A 19,436-nucleotide genomic window follows, 5' to 3' on the forward strand; every position below is an offset into this window, starting at 1 on the left:
TACTGATGGATATGAAGGAGGTAGGAGTTAACAAAAGTGAACACTCCAATAATACATTATCATCATCATCATCTAGGATTCCCACACTTTCACTGTGAGTGACGCTCTTTGTAAAACAGTCCCTGTCCTTCGTTACATTTTCCCAGTGCTCATCCTGGTTGCTATCTCCATCTCTGTTCTCACTGAAATCTTACAATTCAGTTCTCAGCTCCTGTTATAGGCTGACTCTGCCTAGCTCCCCATGGAGCCAGGACTAAGAGTGAATAGTCCCACTCTCCCCATTTGTACAGATTAGAAGGGAGCTCACACAATAGTCTAGTTTCAGGAGTTCAAGAAGATGGTTTCTGAGTATTGCTGGTAAGCAAAAAGGTCCAGATCTCAATGTCTTCTTCTACCTCATCCCACGATACCTCCAACTTGAAGTTCCTTCCTTCTCCTCTGCTTGGTGACTAACCATGATGTCAAGATCTCTTCCTAGGTTTCTATTCCAAGTTTCTGACATCCATTAGTTGATAAACTGTAATGTTTCAAGACTCTAGTTTATCTTATGATCTTTGCATGTTTTTCTTTCACAACACTTTTGCCCACAGACAAATGTTCTTTTTTCTTTAATGTTTCTTTTTTCTCACTTTATTTTATTAAAATATAAAACAAACTATCTTCTTTCATTTTACATACCAATCTCAGTTCCTACTTTCTCCCCTCCTCCCACTCCCTCCAGCTTTACTCCCCAAACCCCTCGTCCATTCCCCAGAGCAGGAAAGGCACATTGCTCCGAGAAGGACCAAAGCCCTCCCCACTATATCCAGGCTGAGCAAGGTACCCATCCAAAGAGAATGGGTTCCAAAAAGCCAGTACAAGCAGCAGGGATAACTTCTGGTGCCACTGCCAGTGGCCACATAGTTTGCCCCAGCCATATATAACTGTCACCCACATTCAGACCACTTCCTAAATATAACATCAGTAACACAGACACTGAGAGCAACAATAAATAAATTGGACCTGCTGAAACTGAGAAACTGTGTAAAGAAAAGGACACAGTCAAAAAAGACAAAAAGGCAGCCTACTGAATAGAAAAATATCTTTACCAACCCTACATCAGACAGAGGACTAACCTCCAAAATATATAAAGAACTCAAGAACTTAAACATAAAAATTCCAAATAATCCAATTTAAAAATGGGTATAGAACTAAACATAGAATTCTTAACAGAAGAATCTCAAATGATCAAAAGACACTTAAGGAAATGTTTAACATATTTAGCCATCAGGAAAATGCAAATCAAAATGAAATGAGAAACCATCTTACATCAGTCAGAATGGCTAAGATCAAAAACATCAGTGATAACTTCTGCTGGAGAGGATGTGGAGTAAGGGGAACTCTCCTCCATTGCTGGTAAATAGCAAACTTGTACAACCACTCTGAAAACCAATATGGCAATTTCTTAGAAAATTGGGAATCAACCTATCTCAGGATCCAGCAATACCACTCTTTGACAAATACCCAAAGGATGCTAAATCATACTATAAGGACATTTGTTCAACTATGCTCATAGCAGCATTTTTGTAAAAACCAGAACCTTGAAACAACCTAGATTCTCCTCAACTGAAGAATGAATAAAGAAAATGCAGTACATTTACACAGTGGGGTACTATTCAGTGGTAAAAACAATGATATCTTGAAATTTTCATGCAAATGGATGGACCTAGAAAAAAACCATCCTGAGTGAGGTAACCCAGACCCAGAAAGATAAGCATGGTATGTACTCACTCATAAGTGGATAGCAGCTGTAAAGCAAAGGATAATGAGCTCATAGTCCATGACCCTAGAGAAGCTAAGTAACAAGGTGGACACTAAGAGAAACATGTAGATCCCCCTGGCAAGGGTAAATAGACAAGTTCTCCTGACACAGACAACTCTTGCCCTAGCTTACTGGCTGCATGCTACCTTTCTCTATTTGCCTAGCTTCCTAGAATTATCTGGCATATACATCCCTTTGCCACTATATATACTTAAACACCAAAATCTTGAGACCTCAAAGTGTGATTGATAACTATCCACTGACCACACTCTTCTACATCATCATGGGAAATACTGAGAAGCAGGTGTCCACCTGGAACTTCATTTCCTAACCTTCTTTCTTTGAGTTGGAACATAGACTAAATTTCCTCTCATAGAACACATAAGGAAAAGAGGTATACCACTTCCAAGGTGGCTAATAAGAACAACTACAATGATGTCACCATTCTGGGACACTCTATGGTCTCTGGATTAATTAACTCTTGAAGCAGAAACAAGCCTTTTCTGTACACAGACAGAAACAAGTTTCTAGTCACTGTGTCCAGCTATACTGATACAATACATAGCCTAAAACTCACCATGGCCACACGTGTTCAACTGGCAGAGTTTGCGATCTTCTGACAGGATACTGACCATAGGTTAGCCAGCTCTTTTGTGATTGGCCATGGTTACAAACCATTTCTTCCACCTTCTGAGCCTGCTAGGCAGCTTAAAGGTCTGTTCTCTGGGTCAGCCTTGGGTCAGCTTCAACTGTTTACTATGGTTTTTGCCAGTAAAAAAAAAATTTATCAAGCTACTGTTAGTAGTGGAACCAAACAGGGGAAATTAAATACCTCCTTGGCCACAGGTCTGTGAACATGCAGTCCACGTTGTCCATCCTGAGAGCTGGCAGTTGACGACACATTCCACCAGACAGGGGATACTCATCCTCTGGGGCTTTTCCAGATTCTGCTGCAAGTGCAATGAGATACACCCTCAATACCAAACCAGATCAATATTCTTTTATGGTCAAGAGTGCCCTTTATTCTGCAATAAACAGTCTGTCTACAGTGTGGTTTGAGAACAAACGTCCATTGTTCTAGAAATTGATAGGCACAGAAATGACTGTTGCTATTTCAGTGGTGACATTGGTTAGTCAAAGTTTCTTATTATAGACTCTGAATTCTAGCAGACACTTGACACTCAGTTGTGGGGAAAGTATGAGGTCACATGGCACAGAGATTGCCTGTGTTGCTCAGTCACAAGAAAGCAGAAAGACATGTAATCATTCCACCCAGACATCCTGACAGTACACAAAGAGATCAAAATTATTAACAAGGCTGGTGGTGCACAGAATGGGAACAAGGATAAAATAAGCAATTCATCTGAATCCCCAGATGATCAGCAGGGCAATGTAATTACAGCTCTAATCTGGAGATGAATTCACTAGACAGTTTACTTTCTTCTCTGAAATCTGTGTGTAGACAGAATGTGTACATTTTGTTAGGACCAAGGTAGGAGACTTTTCAGTGAGAGAATAAATTATCCAACAATCAGACAGTGAATACTTAAGTCTGTGCTGTGTGACTCACATGCTGGGTGTATGTTTAATTAGGAAAGCTTTGGCACCCAACACATTTTAAATATTATCAGTACATCTACCCAAAGCTAAAATTAGTTATCACAACATGATGAATCCTTGAGTGGGTAGCATAGAAAACACCTTAAAGGAATCTGTGATTATTGGTGTGAAACAGTAGATTAATAATTTAGGAGTTCTTTAAATAAATAGTCATTAAATATATGTTTAGTATATACCATTTAGAAAATGAGGAAACTGACTTTTATTAATGAATAATTTACATCTCTCCTTACATCAAAAGAAAATTTTTTTTTGCACACATAGGCAGCTCAGAACTAATAGGTAACACGGTTCATAAACAAAGAGGAACACAAATAAACCCAGCTACTCAGCTGAAGCGCTACAGCCCAACACTGTGCTCTTGTCAGCTGAAGCACCCTTACGCTATTTGTCATCCGTGCATCAGGAAGGAATGTTGACATCGTGGGGACAGCTCTGAGTTATTCCAAAGGGTTGTAGATAGGCACCTCCTTTCCCAAGGCAGTCAGTGCTTTACAGGCAGAGTAAACTAAATTAAGTATTTAAATAAAGCAGGGACACTTGGTCAAGAGTCATCTATTGGATGTGGGTCATTTTTAGAATCCTACTGGTTGGGGACAGACCGGTCCATAGTCAGCATCCTGGATGGCATCAGCATATCTGGTTAGAGAACATATTATGACAATACTTAGGGTTGAGATAGCAGTGGTGAGGAAGTCTTTATTTTAATTTACTTCCTTCACGCCACAGCAACTGAAACAGATCTTTGTTTGCCTGTCAACATGTTATAGACATTGTTGCAGCTGCCTGTGATTGCTGGCATCCTATTATCAATCCTGAAGATGGTTTCTGCGATGCCTGCAGTATGTCAGTATTTCTTTTTTCTGTTGAGCTGGCCCTCTAGTGCTGAATTTACATCTGGGAAGGAAAAAGCCAGCTTCTTTGGAATGGGTCTAACTGTAGCTTTTCTCCAAATTCCATAAAATTAGATAACTTCAAAACCTCCTAATTTGAAAATTGCCATGGAGGTCTTCTGCATAGATTGGGAAGAAAAAAGACAGCTGTACTATTTATCTGGAAATTATTTGTTGAGAAAGTTGTCAGTGTGTTCTACATCCCAGGTCAGCATCCATCTTGTATGATGGAGACATGTTCACCACATCCACAAATGAATCACCCAATGTAAGCGTTGGCACCACAGTAGCAAAGTCACTAACACCAACGGTTTGTTAGAAAGCAAGTCTGTTTTAAGAAGTTCTTGGAAGCAATGACTCCATTTCTTACCAGGACCCATTTCTTCAGTGCAAATGACGTTTCTCCCCTACTTTGAATAAGTCCAAACCAGTACCATACCACTGCAGCATAACACCTCCCAGTCAGTATCTGTAATATCTATTAGGTTCTGTGAAGGCTGAGGAGTAAAGCTAAGATATCACATCACACACAAGTTACCTGCTCACAGTGGTCCATGCCAACCGGCTTGCCATCACTGCGCACACAGCTCAGCAGGCGAGTCCTCACACCCTGGCCACAGGAAGCATTTTCACTCAGCTGGCATGTACTCCACTCTATGGGAAGAGGATCACAAACACTGAGTTCCGAAGGTCTAGATTTGTGAGCCAAGCACACCCAAGCTCTAATCATCTGTGTAGGCTGAAGTGAAGCCCACAAACAATTTTACAGCCTTCCCAAGTAGCTTTGGAAAGTCTTGTCCAACAATTTTGTCAGAGGAAAACACAAAATGAACAAAAATAAAATAAATGTACTGAATAAATTTCCTAGAATGTGTGTGTGTGTGTGTGTGTGTGTGTGTGTGTGTGTGTGCGCGTGCGCGCGCGCGTTTGGGATAAAACAAAATAAAATGAAAACCCAAAAGGTTATACCAACCATTTGGTAGGATAGGAGAGACACCAACCAGAAGAATAAAACACAAGACCAGTTTAAGAAAACAATTTATTGTCTATAATTGGGAGAGGAAACAACTAAGCCATGGCAACAACTTTATGTTTGTGGCCCATGTCCCCAAATCCTTCCAAAGTGGTAGAATTAGGGAATGAAATCTTTTAATGGTGATTGGATCAAGAAGGAGGGGAACTCAGAAGTGGGATTAGCATCTTTGTGAAAGACTCTAGGGAGCTTGCCTGCAGACATCCTGTGAGAGTACTCACAGGTGCCATCTCTGCATAAGTGAGTGTCACAGGGTAGGCTAGTGGTATTTACAATACAGGACTATGGCAAAGCCGAGGTAGTTCTGGACCCTTCAGCCCCTCCCCTCCAAACTTAATTTGACTTAAAACAGTGAAGAAAGAAAACTTTTCTTATAGATGTGGGTGTGAAAGATCCTTGACCGTGTTAATAAAACCTCTCCCTTTTTTCTCTATCTAAGAGCTTAATTACAAACGTATGGCTAAAGAAAATTCAGTCTTAAAGATACGCTTTTCCAATAAAGCAAAATTCCATTGTATTTCTGAAAAACTGATATCAAAACCAAGGACGCGAAGGAAAAGGGTGAATCTAGTATGCTGTCATTCACCCATGAAAGAACTAGCCACCTGCATAGAATTTACAAAGTCTTCACCCCGAGGAATCTCAGCGATTCTAACGTGTGTGGAACAGAGAAGTTTTTGGCAAAGGATACAGCTTTGTCTCGGCAGACATAGAGTGGTGTGTTTCTAAGTACTGACTGCTTAGACCTAACATGGTCCTCCATTTGGTGGCATTTTTGCATATCCTCTGCTGGGGGAATGGTAGGTGTCAGATGAATGTAATAGCAACTCTCTTGTTTTGGGCACTGCCCTGCGTGTTCAGACAACCATAGAGGCTGAATAATTCATCTATCATGACTATTATTGCCTCTCTAATGTCCATGATTGGTTAGGCCTCCCTAATTTTTTTATTGTCTATGGAAAAAATACATAATAGATGCAAGTTACCGAAAAAATGAAAGGCATGAGAAAAACCAGACTCTACTATGGTATCTGTTTAAGGCAAGCTGTTCTTCAGAAATTACGGGTGGGTTTGATGTATCCAAACGCCATGAACGGATGTTTGCTTTCAGGAAGGACAATTGGAACTAAGTCCTCAGCCTTTCATGTCCCACACATACATTGTCCTCTCCCTCCCCAGTGCCGGGATGGGGTGCACACACAAGGGTTAATGATCAGGGAGCACACGTTGGATTTTCACCATACCCGTGAGGTTGTACTGGAACTGGAAGCAGTTTTCATTGAGGAGACAGGGCCGCGCCTGTGAGTCTTCCCCACAAGTTCTTGAGTTCAGAGAGGGCCTCAGCAGATGTCGAGATCTTCTCTGCATTGCATGAGGGTCACATGACTATGAAAGTCAAGAACAGGCAGACAAGGACACACAGTGAGCAGTAAATTATATGGTCATAAGTTCACATGCAGGCATAGAACAGGGGCAGGGAGGAGACTGAAGTCACCACAATGAGGCTGTCGCTCCGCCTGAAAATGCTGCAGCTTGTGGTTAGGAGAGAAAAGGATGGGATGATGGATGGTGCCTTGCCTTCTGCTTTCAGTTCAGTTGACAACCAATACATTTTAATCTTTAGATAAAATAAAACAGTGACCCCAGTCACTCTAGTTCAACAGAAGTAATCACACAGAATAGTGAAATGAGAAAAATATTTTTAAAATATCCCAGGATAAAAAGCTACACATAAGAATAAAATTATAAAATTAACTGGATGAACTAGAGCCTTCATTTTATTTGGGAGCTCACTGCCTGAAGGGGATGAATCACTGTGAGTTTATTGATGCAAATTCAAAAGATTTACTGAAAAATCACCTTGACCTGGGACCACATGTCCACTCATAGTATTGGCCCATGTACTTGTGCTAGAGCCAGATAAATCAGCTTACCACATCTTGTACAACTGGTCTACCCACAGAAAAGTGTGAGGCTTTTGCGGGGGAACAACCTTATTTCAAATGTTCTTCAAACCTTACACTTTATCTTCCTTATATAACTAATACGCCTTGATCCCCCTCACAATGTGACCTCTAATGATCCTAAATTTTCTTTTTTAAAAAATTCACTGTCTCTAATGATGCCAAATTCATTTATATTCATGAATTTAGTTCTAAATGTGTATATACACCTGTCTGTACACTGCTAGTCTTTATTTCTTTAATACCCTGTTTATTCTTTTAAAAAATTGTTAAGGCACGGTAGATAACAATTTCTACTTATCTGATAACCCATGAAACCCTGAATACATTCACAGCATGCAATTCCACATCTACAACATCTAGGAAGGCTTAAAGACTGGAAGAATAGCCAGGCGGTGGTGGCACATGCCTTTAATCCCAGCACTCGGGAGGCAGAGGCAGGCAGATCTCTGTGAGTTTGAGACCAGCCTGGTCTACAAGAGCTAGCTCCAGGACAGGCTCTAAAGCTGCAGAGAAACCCTGTCTCAAAAAAAAAAAAAAAAAGACTGGAAGAATAAAGGTTCTGAACTGTGATCACAAAATCACCATGTCGGTGTCTGAGATATCATTTTATTTTTACCTTCTTCCTTTAGTCTTTTCAGGTATCATAGTAAGAATACAACCTATACACTGAATCTTGACTGATTGCAAGTGTCAGTGTTGGATTACACTGAACTATGGGGTGGAAATCCACACATTTTCTTCTAAAGTTTAGGTAATTGAAACACCTTTGCTATCCATGTGATTTCACACTCTAATAATCCGTCAGTACTTTAAATTCTACATTTAATTGTATTATATTATATTCAGGTGATCAAGAGGGAGCAAACAATTATTTAATCATATGCACAAAATCCCATGTTGCATACTTACTAATAGTTTATCTCTGTTTTACCATTTAATTTGAATGCACATGCACAGAAGGAGGAATAAAAAACTTAACTGATTTGTCAATAAAGGAAAATTATAGAATACTGGTAGATGTTCCAGGTTAAGATTCTTCTGCATTTCTTTCCTATAAAGAAATCAATCAGTGTTTGAATTAAGTGACTATGTACAAGGACGTATGTGTCTGCTTAGTCTAAGCCATCAAATAAAAGAGAAGATAAAACAGACACACAAATAAAATATGACTGCAATGCTTGGGGTCAGCATCATACTGATTTGGACATTTTTCAGACTTTGGAATATTTGCACAGACTTTAGAGGTGACAGCTATTCTCTGAAAATGCAAAGTCTGAAACATCCAGAAATCTGAAACCTGCACTAGACAAATTTGAACAATCACAACGTGGTACACATTTGTTCATCTGAACTTACAGGAGTCAGGTGAATCGTGACAGAATGTGATTTGATGAGATTTTAAGATTTCATCTATCAAACTTCATACTGTGTATGCTTGTTTAACATGGCTTTAAATTATCCTCTCTGGTTTAATATCCTATTCAGAGCATCTAAACATACTGAAATAAAAACTACAAGTAACTCTCTTATTAATTCTTTATGCATAGAAATAGTTAAAGACCAGCTTATGGGTGAATAGAATCCATATAAATAATGCAAACTCTTCTTAGATTCTTCTTATGAAAATTATCTTGATATTGATAGGTGAGAGATTGCTGTTTTGTCTCTTTTCATTAGCTCTTTGTCAAACCTTAATGGCCATGCTCTTTATCACTTCCTTTTCTCTAGTAGCTATTACTTGATATTCCAAAAATGATGAATTAGCTACTGATATGGTGTCAAGTGAAGAGGAGACTCTAAGGCAGTGGCTCTCACCTTTCCTAATGCTCTAACACCTGAATACAGTTCCTCGTGTGTGGTGACACACACCCATAACATTATTTCATTGCTAATTCATAACTGTACTCTTGTTACTGTTATGAGTCATAATGTAAATATCTGATATGCAGATGGTCTTAGGTGACCTCTGTGGAAGGGTCATTCGATCCCCAAAGGGGTTTCAACCCACTGGTTGAGAACAAGTAATCTAGTTCTTGAGGGTTTCTTCATCAGCTTAGAACTCCCCAAACAAAAATCTCTTCCAAAGAGTATTTGTATTATTTATATAAAGATATAAGGTCCATTCTGTAATACACAAAAATGATGTGCAGACACAGCCAACTCAGAGTCAATTTCAGACCTATTTTATTGAAAAGATTAAGACTACATAGCTGAAAGCTATTTTCTAGGTAGACTGTAACCATGAAGAACCTCTAGATCATGAACCTTTAAACTCAAATAGGCTTTCTAACTTATTATCTTGTTAACAAAAGTTCAAGCCTTCCTTGCTACATTGTATCTTCATACCTTTTGTTCACTCCAGCAGCTAGATTTACTACCGGACCTAAATTCCTATCCTCATCTCAAAGTAGACACCTCACCTGCCAACCTCTACCCACTTCCTTGGACCCATCAGCTAGAGATCATTACTGATGCACCGCCCAGCATGTCCTGAAGTGTGTATGTGTTCTTCCCATGGGGTACAACTGAGCATATCCTGAAGTGTGTATATGTCCTTACCATGGGCTACAACCGAGCATGTACTGAAGTGTACATGTGTTCTTCCCATGGGCTACAACCGAGCATGTACTGAAGTGTATATATGTCCTTCCCATGAGCTATAACCGAGCATGTCCTGAAGTATGTATGTGTTCTTCCCATGGGCTACAACCAAGCATGTACTGAAGTGTGTATGTGTTCTTCCCATGGGGTACAACTGAGCATGTCCTGAAGTGTGTATGTGTTCATCCCATGGGCTACAACCGAGCATGTACTGAAGTGTGTATGAGTTCTTCCCATGGGCTATAACCAAGCATGTCCTGATGTATGTGTCCTTCCCATGGGCTACAACTGAGCATATCCTGATGTATGTGTTCATCCCATGGGCTACAACTGAACATGTCTTGAAGTGTGTATGTGTTCTTCCCATGGGCTCTCTGGAGAGCCCATATCTGAATATCTGTTGCAGATGCAAATAATAAATGTTTGCTTTACAGGAAGGTTGGTTATCTTGGGCAATTAGGGTGGGTTTTATAAACCACCATTAGAAAACAAGCAATAAACTTTGGAGAGTGGTCATTTTGCTTAATATGGGTTTTTTCCAAGGTTCAGTACATCCAACAAGAATATTCTCAAATTGCTCATACTCTTACATTTCTCACACAATCGTGATGAAAGCCATCATTAACTTAATGAAACATACCAATAAATGAGGCTAATGAACACATAGAATAGATAACAGATAATTTAAAACCTTTAAAATAAATCCAAATAGAGGTATGATGTGATATCACTGAGCTACTAAAGATCACAGTTTAGCAAAACCTGGAATAGAGCCAAGTGTTTGTGAATTTAAGTCACTCTGCAGATTTCTTGCTTGGATATGAGCATGACTTCAAAGCCTGGTCTTGCAAGCTCCCATCAGATACTGAGAGCCAGGGCAGTCATCAAGTTGTAGAGTTTATCTGATAACAGACAAAAGGCTGCTCCCTTGGTTGTCTGGTTCTCACGAGGTCAGTGGATGCATGCTCCTGAACTTCTTTCTTATTTTGACAGATGTAGCAAAAAGTGCACAAGAGAATAATGTGATGCTTATTAAGAAACTTAAAAAGAAGCTAAACCCTGCTTCTCCAAAGTTGATGAAAGGCTAAGAAAATTCCGGGCCTAAAGTATTTCTTCTTATGGCTTCCATGAGAGTCCAAAGAACTAGTCATTTACATAAAAAGGGTTTTGCACATCAAGTACAACATAACAGCAAAGCCCAAACCAACAGAGAACACTCAATCATCTCTGCAAGCACAGCTAGTGGGCCAGTGAGGAGCAGGAATGCTATCTTATAGGGCACCTATGTTATGTAAGAACTAGGCAGGGGAAAGCTGAAGAGTAGAACGGGACATCCAACCAGAGTGATGGCCACAAGCAGGCAACTTAACTGAGACTCAGAGGACCTGTACAAAGGGACAGGAGCATAAAAAGGCCCCAGGAAGGCCTTGGGAGTCCCTGCCTCCTGATTCATTAGCCCTTCATATTGATAGGTTAGATCTCCCTTCCAGAATGCTCTTGAGCCCTTCTCTACCACACCACCAAAGACAAACAGATTATTAGATATTCAAATTAAGAAACCCAGGAAGAGCAGCTGAGAATGGATGGGAAGGGGAATCAAGAAATCCAGGGTAGCAAATTTAGCTTTGGACTGTTTCTGCTAAAAGTTTACACAAGTAATTTTACAGAGCAAGAAACAAAGAAAGAGACCATATTCAAATTTCATAGGAGAAAAATGACGAGAATGACATCACACAGGAAAGAAAGACACTGATGCAGAAAGACAGATGGGAAGCAGGCTGGAAGTGTCTTTCCAAAGGAACCAAGCTAGCTGGAAAATGACACAGGAACAAAAAGATGTAAACATGAATAAGAATTCTAGGAACTCAGAAACCAAGTAACTGAGTTCTGCAAACAATTCAATATAAAAGGAAATGTCATTTTCAGGAATGAAAAGAGAAACTCGAGGTTAAGAAGGGTAACAAATCATGTCTTTATAGTCATGGGAAAAAATAAGAAAGCTGAAATAAAGCATAAAAAACACTGGGAAAATCTGAGAAAAGCTGGTGAATAGAGAAATGAGGCAAAACAGACAGCACACATATAATAAGAATTCATAAGAAAGCATAGCAGAAGCAGAGTCTAAGGATAAAAACTTTAAGGAAACATAACAGTAAAAACAAGAAATATTTGAAACTGCCCATTGAAAAGAGCACACCAGAGTTGTCCATACTGAAACATATTCTTATACAATTACTTAACTTTGAACAGGAGGGTGAAATCAATTTGAATATCTAGGAGAAGGTGCCAGATGGCTTATAGAGGAAACAAAACCACATTCCATCATGTGACAGGGAAAGTTAATGTTAGAAAAGTGTAGACATATAATAAAGATTCACATTCAAAAGGATCTAAGGCTATATTACACACAACAAGGCTGACTTTCAGTTATAAAGCCTGTAGATAAACTGTTAGGAACACACAAGTGCTCAAGCAAAATTCCTGCCATGAGTACATTCCTCAGGATTTATTGGAGGCTGATTTTAGTGCATCCAAGTGGCTAGAAAACATTAATGAACAGCTATGAAATGAGCCACCCTTATATGTAGAAAATCCATAAAGGCAGAGTGCTCTGAATATCCATATACAACACCAATGAAAAAGAACAAAGCACGTGCAAAATGTGCTCCAAAATGTAAGTACCTATATTTGATGTGGGACAATTCTGTGTTCTGTCAATGATGTTTTAAATAAATGCTGATTGGCCAGTAGCCAGGCAGGAAGTATAGGTAGGACAACCAGACAGGAAGTAGAGGCAGGGCAATGAGAACAGTAGTATTCTGGGAAGAAGAAAGCTCTTTCCCCAGTCCTGCCCAGACCATGGAAGAAGCAGGATGTGACCTGCCCTGCCAAAAAATGTACTGAGCCATGTGGCTAACATAGATAAGAATAATGGGTTAATATACATTATAAGAGCTACTACAAAGCCTGAGCTAATGGGACAATCAGTTCATAACCTAATGTAGACTCCCTGTGTGATTTTCTTTGGGGGCTTACCAGCTGTGGGAACCAGGCAGGATATAAACCCCAACAAGCCAGCCAGTCATGTTACATATGTTGATATTACTATCATGAGATTTTTCTCTGTGAATGTGGGATAAAGATTGTAATCATGACACATGCTTTGTCTATGATCAACCATTGTCCCTGGTAACTTGATTTATAGTATGGATTGAAGACAAACTGCATGGATGTAAAATATAAAACTTATTTAAATCTGATTCCATAAGGATAGGAAAGAGACATTTGTGGTAATCCTGCCAAGGAAAGCATTGTCCTAAATTATCTGTACAAAATGGACCTGCAGGTGAGTGAATAGCAGTCGGAGTATAAGTAATCCTTGTAAGTGGTCCCACAGATAAGTGACAACTGATGACTGAATTGGAATGTTGTCATTATATATCTCTGGACTAAAAGAGGGAGGCATGATACACCAATGTCAGGTGAACTAAAAAGAAGTGGGAACCCTACAGTATATTTCTTGATGATCCCAGCTTCTGCAAATAAGGGCTCACCAAAGACTTGTAGAGGCTTTGCCATCCCCAAGTTACAACTCGTAAGGACACAGGACCATGTTCAATTTCACCATGGAGATATGACTCCTAAAAGACAAACTGGAAATAGTTTGTAAGTCAGGTCATTTATTTTTTCTCTCCAATAAATTACCAAGAAGAGGGGAATGAGAGAGAAATAGAAGGGGAAGCTCCACTAAAAGAGAGTTAAAGATCTATCTAGAAACAGAAGCTCTGCCGGGGTAGGGAAGCATAGGAAATAGCTTAGAAATCTAGGACTCCACTTGGTTTGGGGCTATGTACATACCCTGCCACAAAGTGTATGCCCAGTTAGCAGACTAGGACCCTCACTTACATCGAATTGCATGCACACCCCACTCTGAACAACTGAGTTTAGTTGCCCCTTCCCTTTACAACCTCTAATCTTTGATTGCATTTAGTTGAAATCTGGTTGCGTATGTCAAGGTAGGAGGTGAGCTGATACAGAACAGTTTTGGGTGCATGAGCTCTAAGGCAAACTGTTTCCTCTCAGTTTTAAAAGAATCCCTTATTTGTTGTTTTAAGTTTCTACATAAATGGATGTGGATATGATTGAAATCAGATGCACTGTGATAACAGACATATGCATTAGAGGAAAAGATTATATAACTTAATATGTCTGTCAAAACAAAGAACCATTGTATACCCTTAGCAACAAGACCTGGGAACAAAGATGTTAAGTGTCTTCAGTCTTGCAGCCTGTTGTAATGATTGACTATACATTGCCCTAAATTCGCTTTTGAGTAAACTGTCCTCGTTTACACAAAACTGGGCTTGTTTGTCACAATCTTATTTATTGATTTTTATTGAGCTCTTCACTTTTCTCTGCTCCCCTTTCTCCCTTCCCCTCCCTTCAGCCCTCTCCCAAGGTCCCTATGCCCCCAATTTACTCAGGAGGTCTTGTCTTTTTCTACTACCCACGTAGATTAAATCCATATATGTCTCTCTTAGGGTCCTCATTGTTGTCTAGGTTCTCTGGGATTGTGATTTGTGGTCTGGTTTTCTTTGCTTTATATTTGAAAATCACTTATGAGTGAGTACATGCAATAATTGTCTTCCTGGGTGTGGGGTTACCTCACTCAAAATAATGTTTTCTAGCTCCATCCATTTGCCTTCAAAATTCAAGCTGTCATTATTTTTTTCTACTGTGTAGTACTCCATTGTGTAAAGGTACCACATATTTCTTATCCATTCTTCAGTCGTGGGACATTTAAGTTGTTTACAGGTTCTTGCTATGACAAACAAAGCTGCTATGAACATAGTTGAGCACATGCCCTTGTGGCACAGTTGAACATCCTTTGGATATATACCCAAAATTGTTATTACTGGGTTTTGAGGAAGATTCTTTCCTAATTTTCTGAGAAATTGCCACACTGACATCCAAAGGGGTTGTACCAGTTTGCATTCCCACCAGCAATGCAGAAGTGTTCCCTTTACCCCACAACCTCTCCAGCATAAGTTGTCATTAATATTCTTGATCTTGGCCATTCTTACAGGTGTAAGATGGAATCTGAGAGTTGTTTTGAATAACTAGATATCAACAAGTAGCAGAATGAAAATAGACCCACGTCTATCACAAAACACAAGTCCAAATGGATCAAAGACCTCAACATAAAGCCAGCCACACTGAACCTCATAGAAGAGAAAGTAGGAAGTATACTTGAATGCATTGGCACAGGAGACCACTTCCTACTTACCCAGTAGTATGATCTTTTATTACGTACTAAAATCCATCCTCTCCTTCTTATCCAGGACATGGAGTGGACTACATATCCCAGTGTTCCCTGTAGAACCATGTGACCAGGACATGACTGAATTTTGATGTTGGCAGATAAGAAGGGCTTATGTGATACCTCTACTCCCCCTGTTCCTTCTCCTCCTCTTACCCCCAACATCTATAGGTCATTCTTCATGCTCTTCCTTTAATTCAGGGAGGTTCAATAGTGACCTCAGAATGGCCTTGGAAGTCAAGCTCAAAGTAACAGATTCATAAGTCCAGGCTACAAATTACCCCATGGAAACAACTGTCTATTTCCAAGCCTGAAATCCACCTAGGACTGTTTTCTATTACTTAGAAACTTCTGTAGTTTGAGGTAATTTGTTTTTTTTTTTTTACAAGTTACCTGTAACCTGTAATTTACAAATTATCTGTAATTGCTACACGGTACACTAGAATATCTACAGTTCAAACATTTTAGCTTTTCATGTAACATATTATGTGGTACAGAGTCAAAAGACATAAATGAGTACTAAATCATTTTTTAATTTAAACTCATTAATTTATTGACCATGAACTTCTTGGACTACCTGAAAACTCATGTTAAACTCTCTATTTATTTTAAAGAAATAATGTTTAAAAATAAACTAAATAGAAATCACCATAACAATGAATAAAATACCACTGCACTCAAGATTTTTTTCATATTCTGTGTTTTTAAGAGATCATAACTTGCTTTCCCCAAAGACATACAATTTCATTTTGAAGGAATGTATTAGGAATTCAAAAAATAAAGGGCTATTTCATCTTCCCTTCAAAAGAAAAGTACTTATTAAATTTGCTTTTGAAGAAGTTAAAGTTATTTTACTGATGTATTGTGTATTAAAAGGTAAAACAGCAGGTGTCTAATTTTTTTCTGTTGCTGTGAAAAAATTCTTTTGATAAACACAATTCAAAGGGTGTATTTCAGCTCACAGTTCAAGGATACAGTCAATCATGGCAGGGGAGCCAAGGAGCTCTAGGTAGCTGAGTATAACACATCCCAAAAGAGGAATAAGGGAACAATGTATGTGTTTGTGCTCAGCTTACTTCTCCTTCTTATATACTACAGAACCACAACCCCGGTATACAGATGGATACTTTGCATTGGTATGGATATTGGTTTATTGATACAAGTTTTAGGTCAATTTTGTTATATGTGTATTTCTGCTCTTGATTAAGGTATTGTGTTTGTGCATCTCATTTAAAAATTTAATGTATAATTAAGAAATATAGGTAAATAGAGAGTCATCTAGAATAGTCAAGCTTGTAGTCATGTTACTTAGATTTTCTATATGTACAGAGATGTATTTAAGATGGATAGGCATTCTTCAAACCTTTCAAAGACCTTCAGAATATGGCATTTAAAATGTATAAGAACTTAGGACTTTTCATGACAATGAGACACATCTGCTCCTGGCATCACAAATTACTTCAAGAAGATGGGCATCAATGAGGCTCCTTATGGAGTTTGTTTAGCCATTTGGGCAAAAACTGCTCATGCATGGACTGCTTGATGAACTGAACATGCAGAACCCACAGAAAAATGACTGAACTTGCCAAAAGGTGAGACAATCTTTTGGGGTTGCTGCTTCATAAAAGAGTCTGCTAGATATTCTGCAGGACACAGAAGAAAGCGACTGACAAAGTACCAATATAGGTGGACCTGTCTTTGAAATTTCCTGCTTCATGTAAAAGTCTGCTGTATATTATGGGCCTGTAGGCTGAAGATGAATGCCCCAACAATACAGAAGAACTTTGGGTGACCATCCAGGCAGCAAGATGTCTCTGTCAATTCTCGAGTTTTGGAAGTTGTTTACAATGCACTTCCAGTTTACTTAGGTAATATTATATCCTTCTGGAGTCTTTGGTGGAGTTAAAGAATTGAAAGTTATAATTTTTCTCTAGCTATGATAAAAGAAAAAATAGATATAAATATTGTAATTGTAATTATTGTTTGATGCATGTTTTGTTATATGTAATTTTAGTATGTTAAAGATAATGTCTTCCTTTTTATTTAAACAGAAAAGGGGAGGTAATGTGGGATTCCCCTATGTATGCTGTGACTACCATTGGTTAATAAAGAAACTGTCTTGGGCCTCCTCATGGACTAGATGTAGGCAGGGAAGTACTGGGAGGAAGAAGGCAGAGTAAGTGAAAAGCCATGTAGCCCCTCCAGATACAGATGCCAGAACTTTAGTTGGTAAACCACAACCACATGGTAATAAAAAGGTTAATAGAAATGGATTAAATTAATATGTAGAGCTAATGGGCTAAGCAGTGATTTGATTGATACAGTTTCTGTGTGATTATTTAGGGGCTAAGCAATTGGGAACAAACAAGTGACTTCCTTGCTACACTCAGGGAATGGTATCACCTACAATGGGTGGGTCTTCCCACCACAATCTAGATGGTCACCTAAGATAACCTAATCAAGAAAATCACCATAGCATGCCAGGAGGCTAACCTAACATAGATAATCACTAATAGGTCTGCCTTGATATTCTTCTCTTAGGTAATTTATATCGTGTCAAGCTGACAGTTAACACTAACCAAAGGGCAGGCAGTGCCATTATTCTTATCACATAAGGAATACTTTTCAACCTTCAAGGCATTATACAAGTGGAGTGAGAGAGCAACACTAATAGTGAACACTTATATAATGTTTCTATGCTCCAATTACTGCTATAGGTTCTTTAATTAATTCATCCACATAATGACTCATAATGAACATATGTGGTGGATCCCATTTTACTGATGGCATAGAGAGATTTAATCCATACCATACCATGTTAAGAAGGAACAGAGCCAAGATTCTATACCTATCAGTCTTATAAACCTATACCTAATTATGCCTTCTTAGCCTCAATTACCATGTCAAAATGGGCAGTTTAAAAAATGACAGTCCATAGTTTATAAAAATGTGTTATATAATTAGGAAAAATTATTTCATAGAACTTTATTTCTGATATTTATACTCAGGCATGAAACAAGAATGTACTCATTAAGTAGGTATTTGGTCAAAGTGTTAACAAGTCAGAAATGTTATTAAGCATCTTTATCAAAAGGGCCCCCTTCAAGCTTTTGGCCACTGCTTCAAAACTATCTCCTTACATAGATCTGTTTTGTTTGCCTGTTTATTTTTTGAAAGAACCATTTTCTTTCCACAGTATTTCCCTGCAGAACAAGAGCTGCTTTCTACTTTAAATACCAGGATTAATTTCACGATAAAACAACTATTGGATTAAGCTTGTACATAGGAAACACATTTATTTTCAATTACATGGGATCAAACTATAAATGCAATCCCCTGTGTTTCTCAGGCATATCCCTCCCATAAGAAATGTATGTAAGTGGTTTCTGTACTACTGCAAACTGGGCTATACCATAAGGAAGACAGGAAGGGATGTCTCCTTAAATCTTCATGGGTTAGAAAAGTGACTCTATGGTCTGGAAAATCCCTGGTGTATCAGGGCTTGACTTGATGATTTTTAGATTTTCTGATGGTGCAAAAACAGTGTGAATTCAATAGAAACTGCTCTCAGTGTTTTGAGTTTGGATCTTTTTTTTTTCAGGTGGGATACTCCCTGGTGATGCCAGGCAGGGCTGTGACCTGCAGTTCCAGTCTGCTCCACAATCACATGGAGAACACTGATGCTCTACTGTGAAGGGTCTTACTCACAGTCAAGCTGTCTCACGTAATCTTCCACCCCTTTTCCAGAGGTGGACTACAGGCATTGAATTCAGATGCCTCACCCATGTATGCAAGACATTTACGACTGAGTTATACCTCAAGTTCCTGAAAGATTTGTGTTTCAATTTATATTTTCAATTTATATAACTCCATGGCAAATTCAGGAGCAATTGTATTCCTATTTCACAGAGTATAAAGTGGAGTTAACATTTAAAAGTTTAGACAAGATCTGGTGCATTCTGGGTGGTATGAACATGGAAACTAACTACTGTAAGCTTCCTAAAATACATACATAGATAAAAGAGTTTAAATGCTAAGTTTAAATGGTATTATTATATAATAAGAGGGCAGTAGCCTAACTAAACATCACATGCCAGCAATAAAAACCCCAGTGCTAGGAACTGGTCACCTCATATTGAATTGCTGGCCAATGGGCTTCCTAAAATCCCTAAACCCTATAGGCTTTTGTCAGTCCTCCTGG

At 38.8% G+C, this 19,436-nt stretch overlaps 1 protein-coding gene across 1 annotated transcript in view; it reads right to left on the reverse strand.

The window, feature by feature from the left end:
- Positions 1-19,436, reverse strand: part of Thsd7b (thrombospondin type 1 domain containing 7B) — a 705,347-nt gene that overhangs the window by 36,599 nt on the left and 649,312 nt on the right. The window contains exons 17-19 of the mRNA XM_038349733.1: positions 6,592-6,733; positions 4,853-4,968; positions 2,634-2,751 (exon numbers count right to left, since the gene is read on the reverse strand). Coding sequence (XP_038205661.1) covers positions 2,634-2,751; positions 4,853-4,968; positions 6,592-6,733 — 376 coding nt within the window. The remainder of the gene's footprint in view (positions 1-2,633; positions 2,752-4,852; positions 4,969-6,591; positions 6,734-19,436) is intronic.

Source organism: Arvicola amphibius, chromosome 12 (genome assembly GCF_903992535.2).
Source record: "Arvicola amphibius chromosome 12, mArvAmp1.2, whole genome shotgun sequence".
Classification (NCBI taxonomy): domain Eukaryota; kingdom Metazoa; phylum Chordata; class Mammalia; order Rodentia; family Cricetidae; genus Arvicola; species Arvicola amphibius.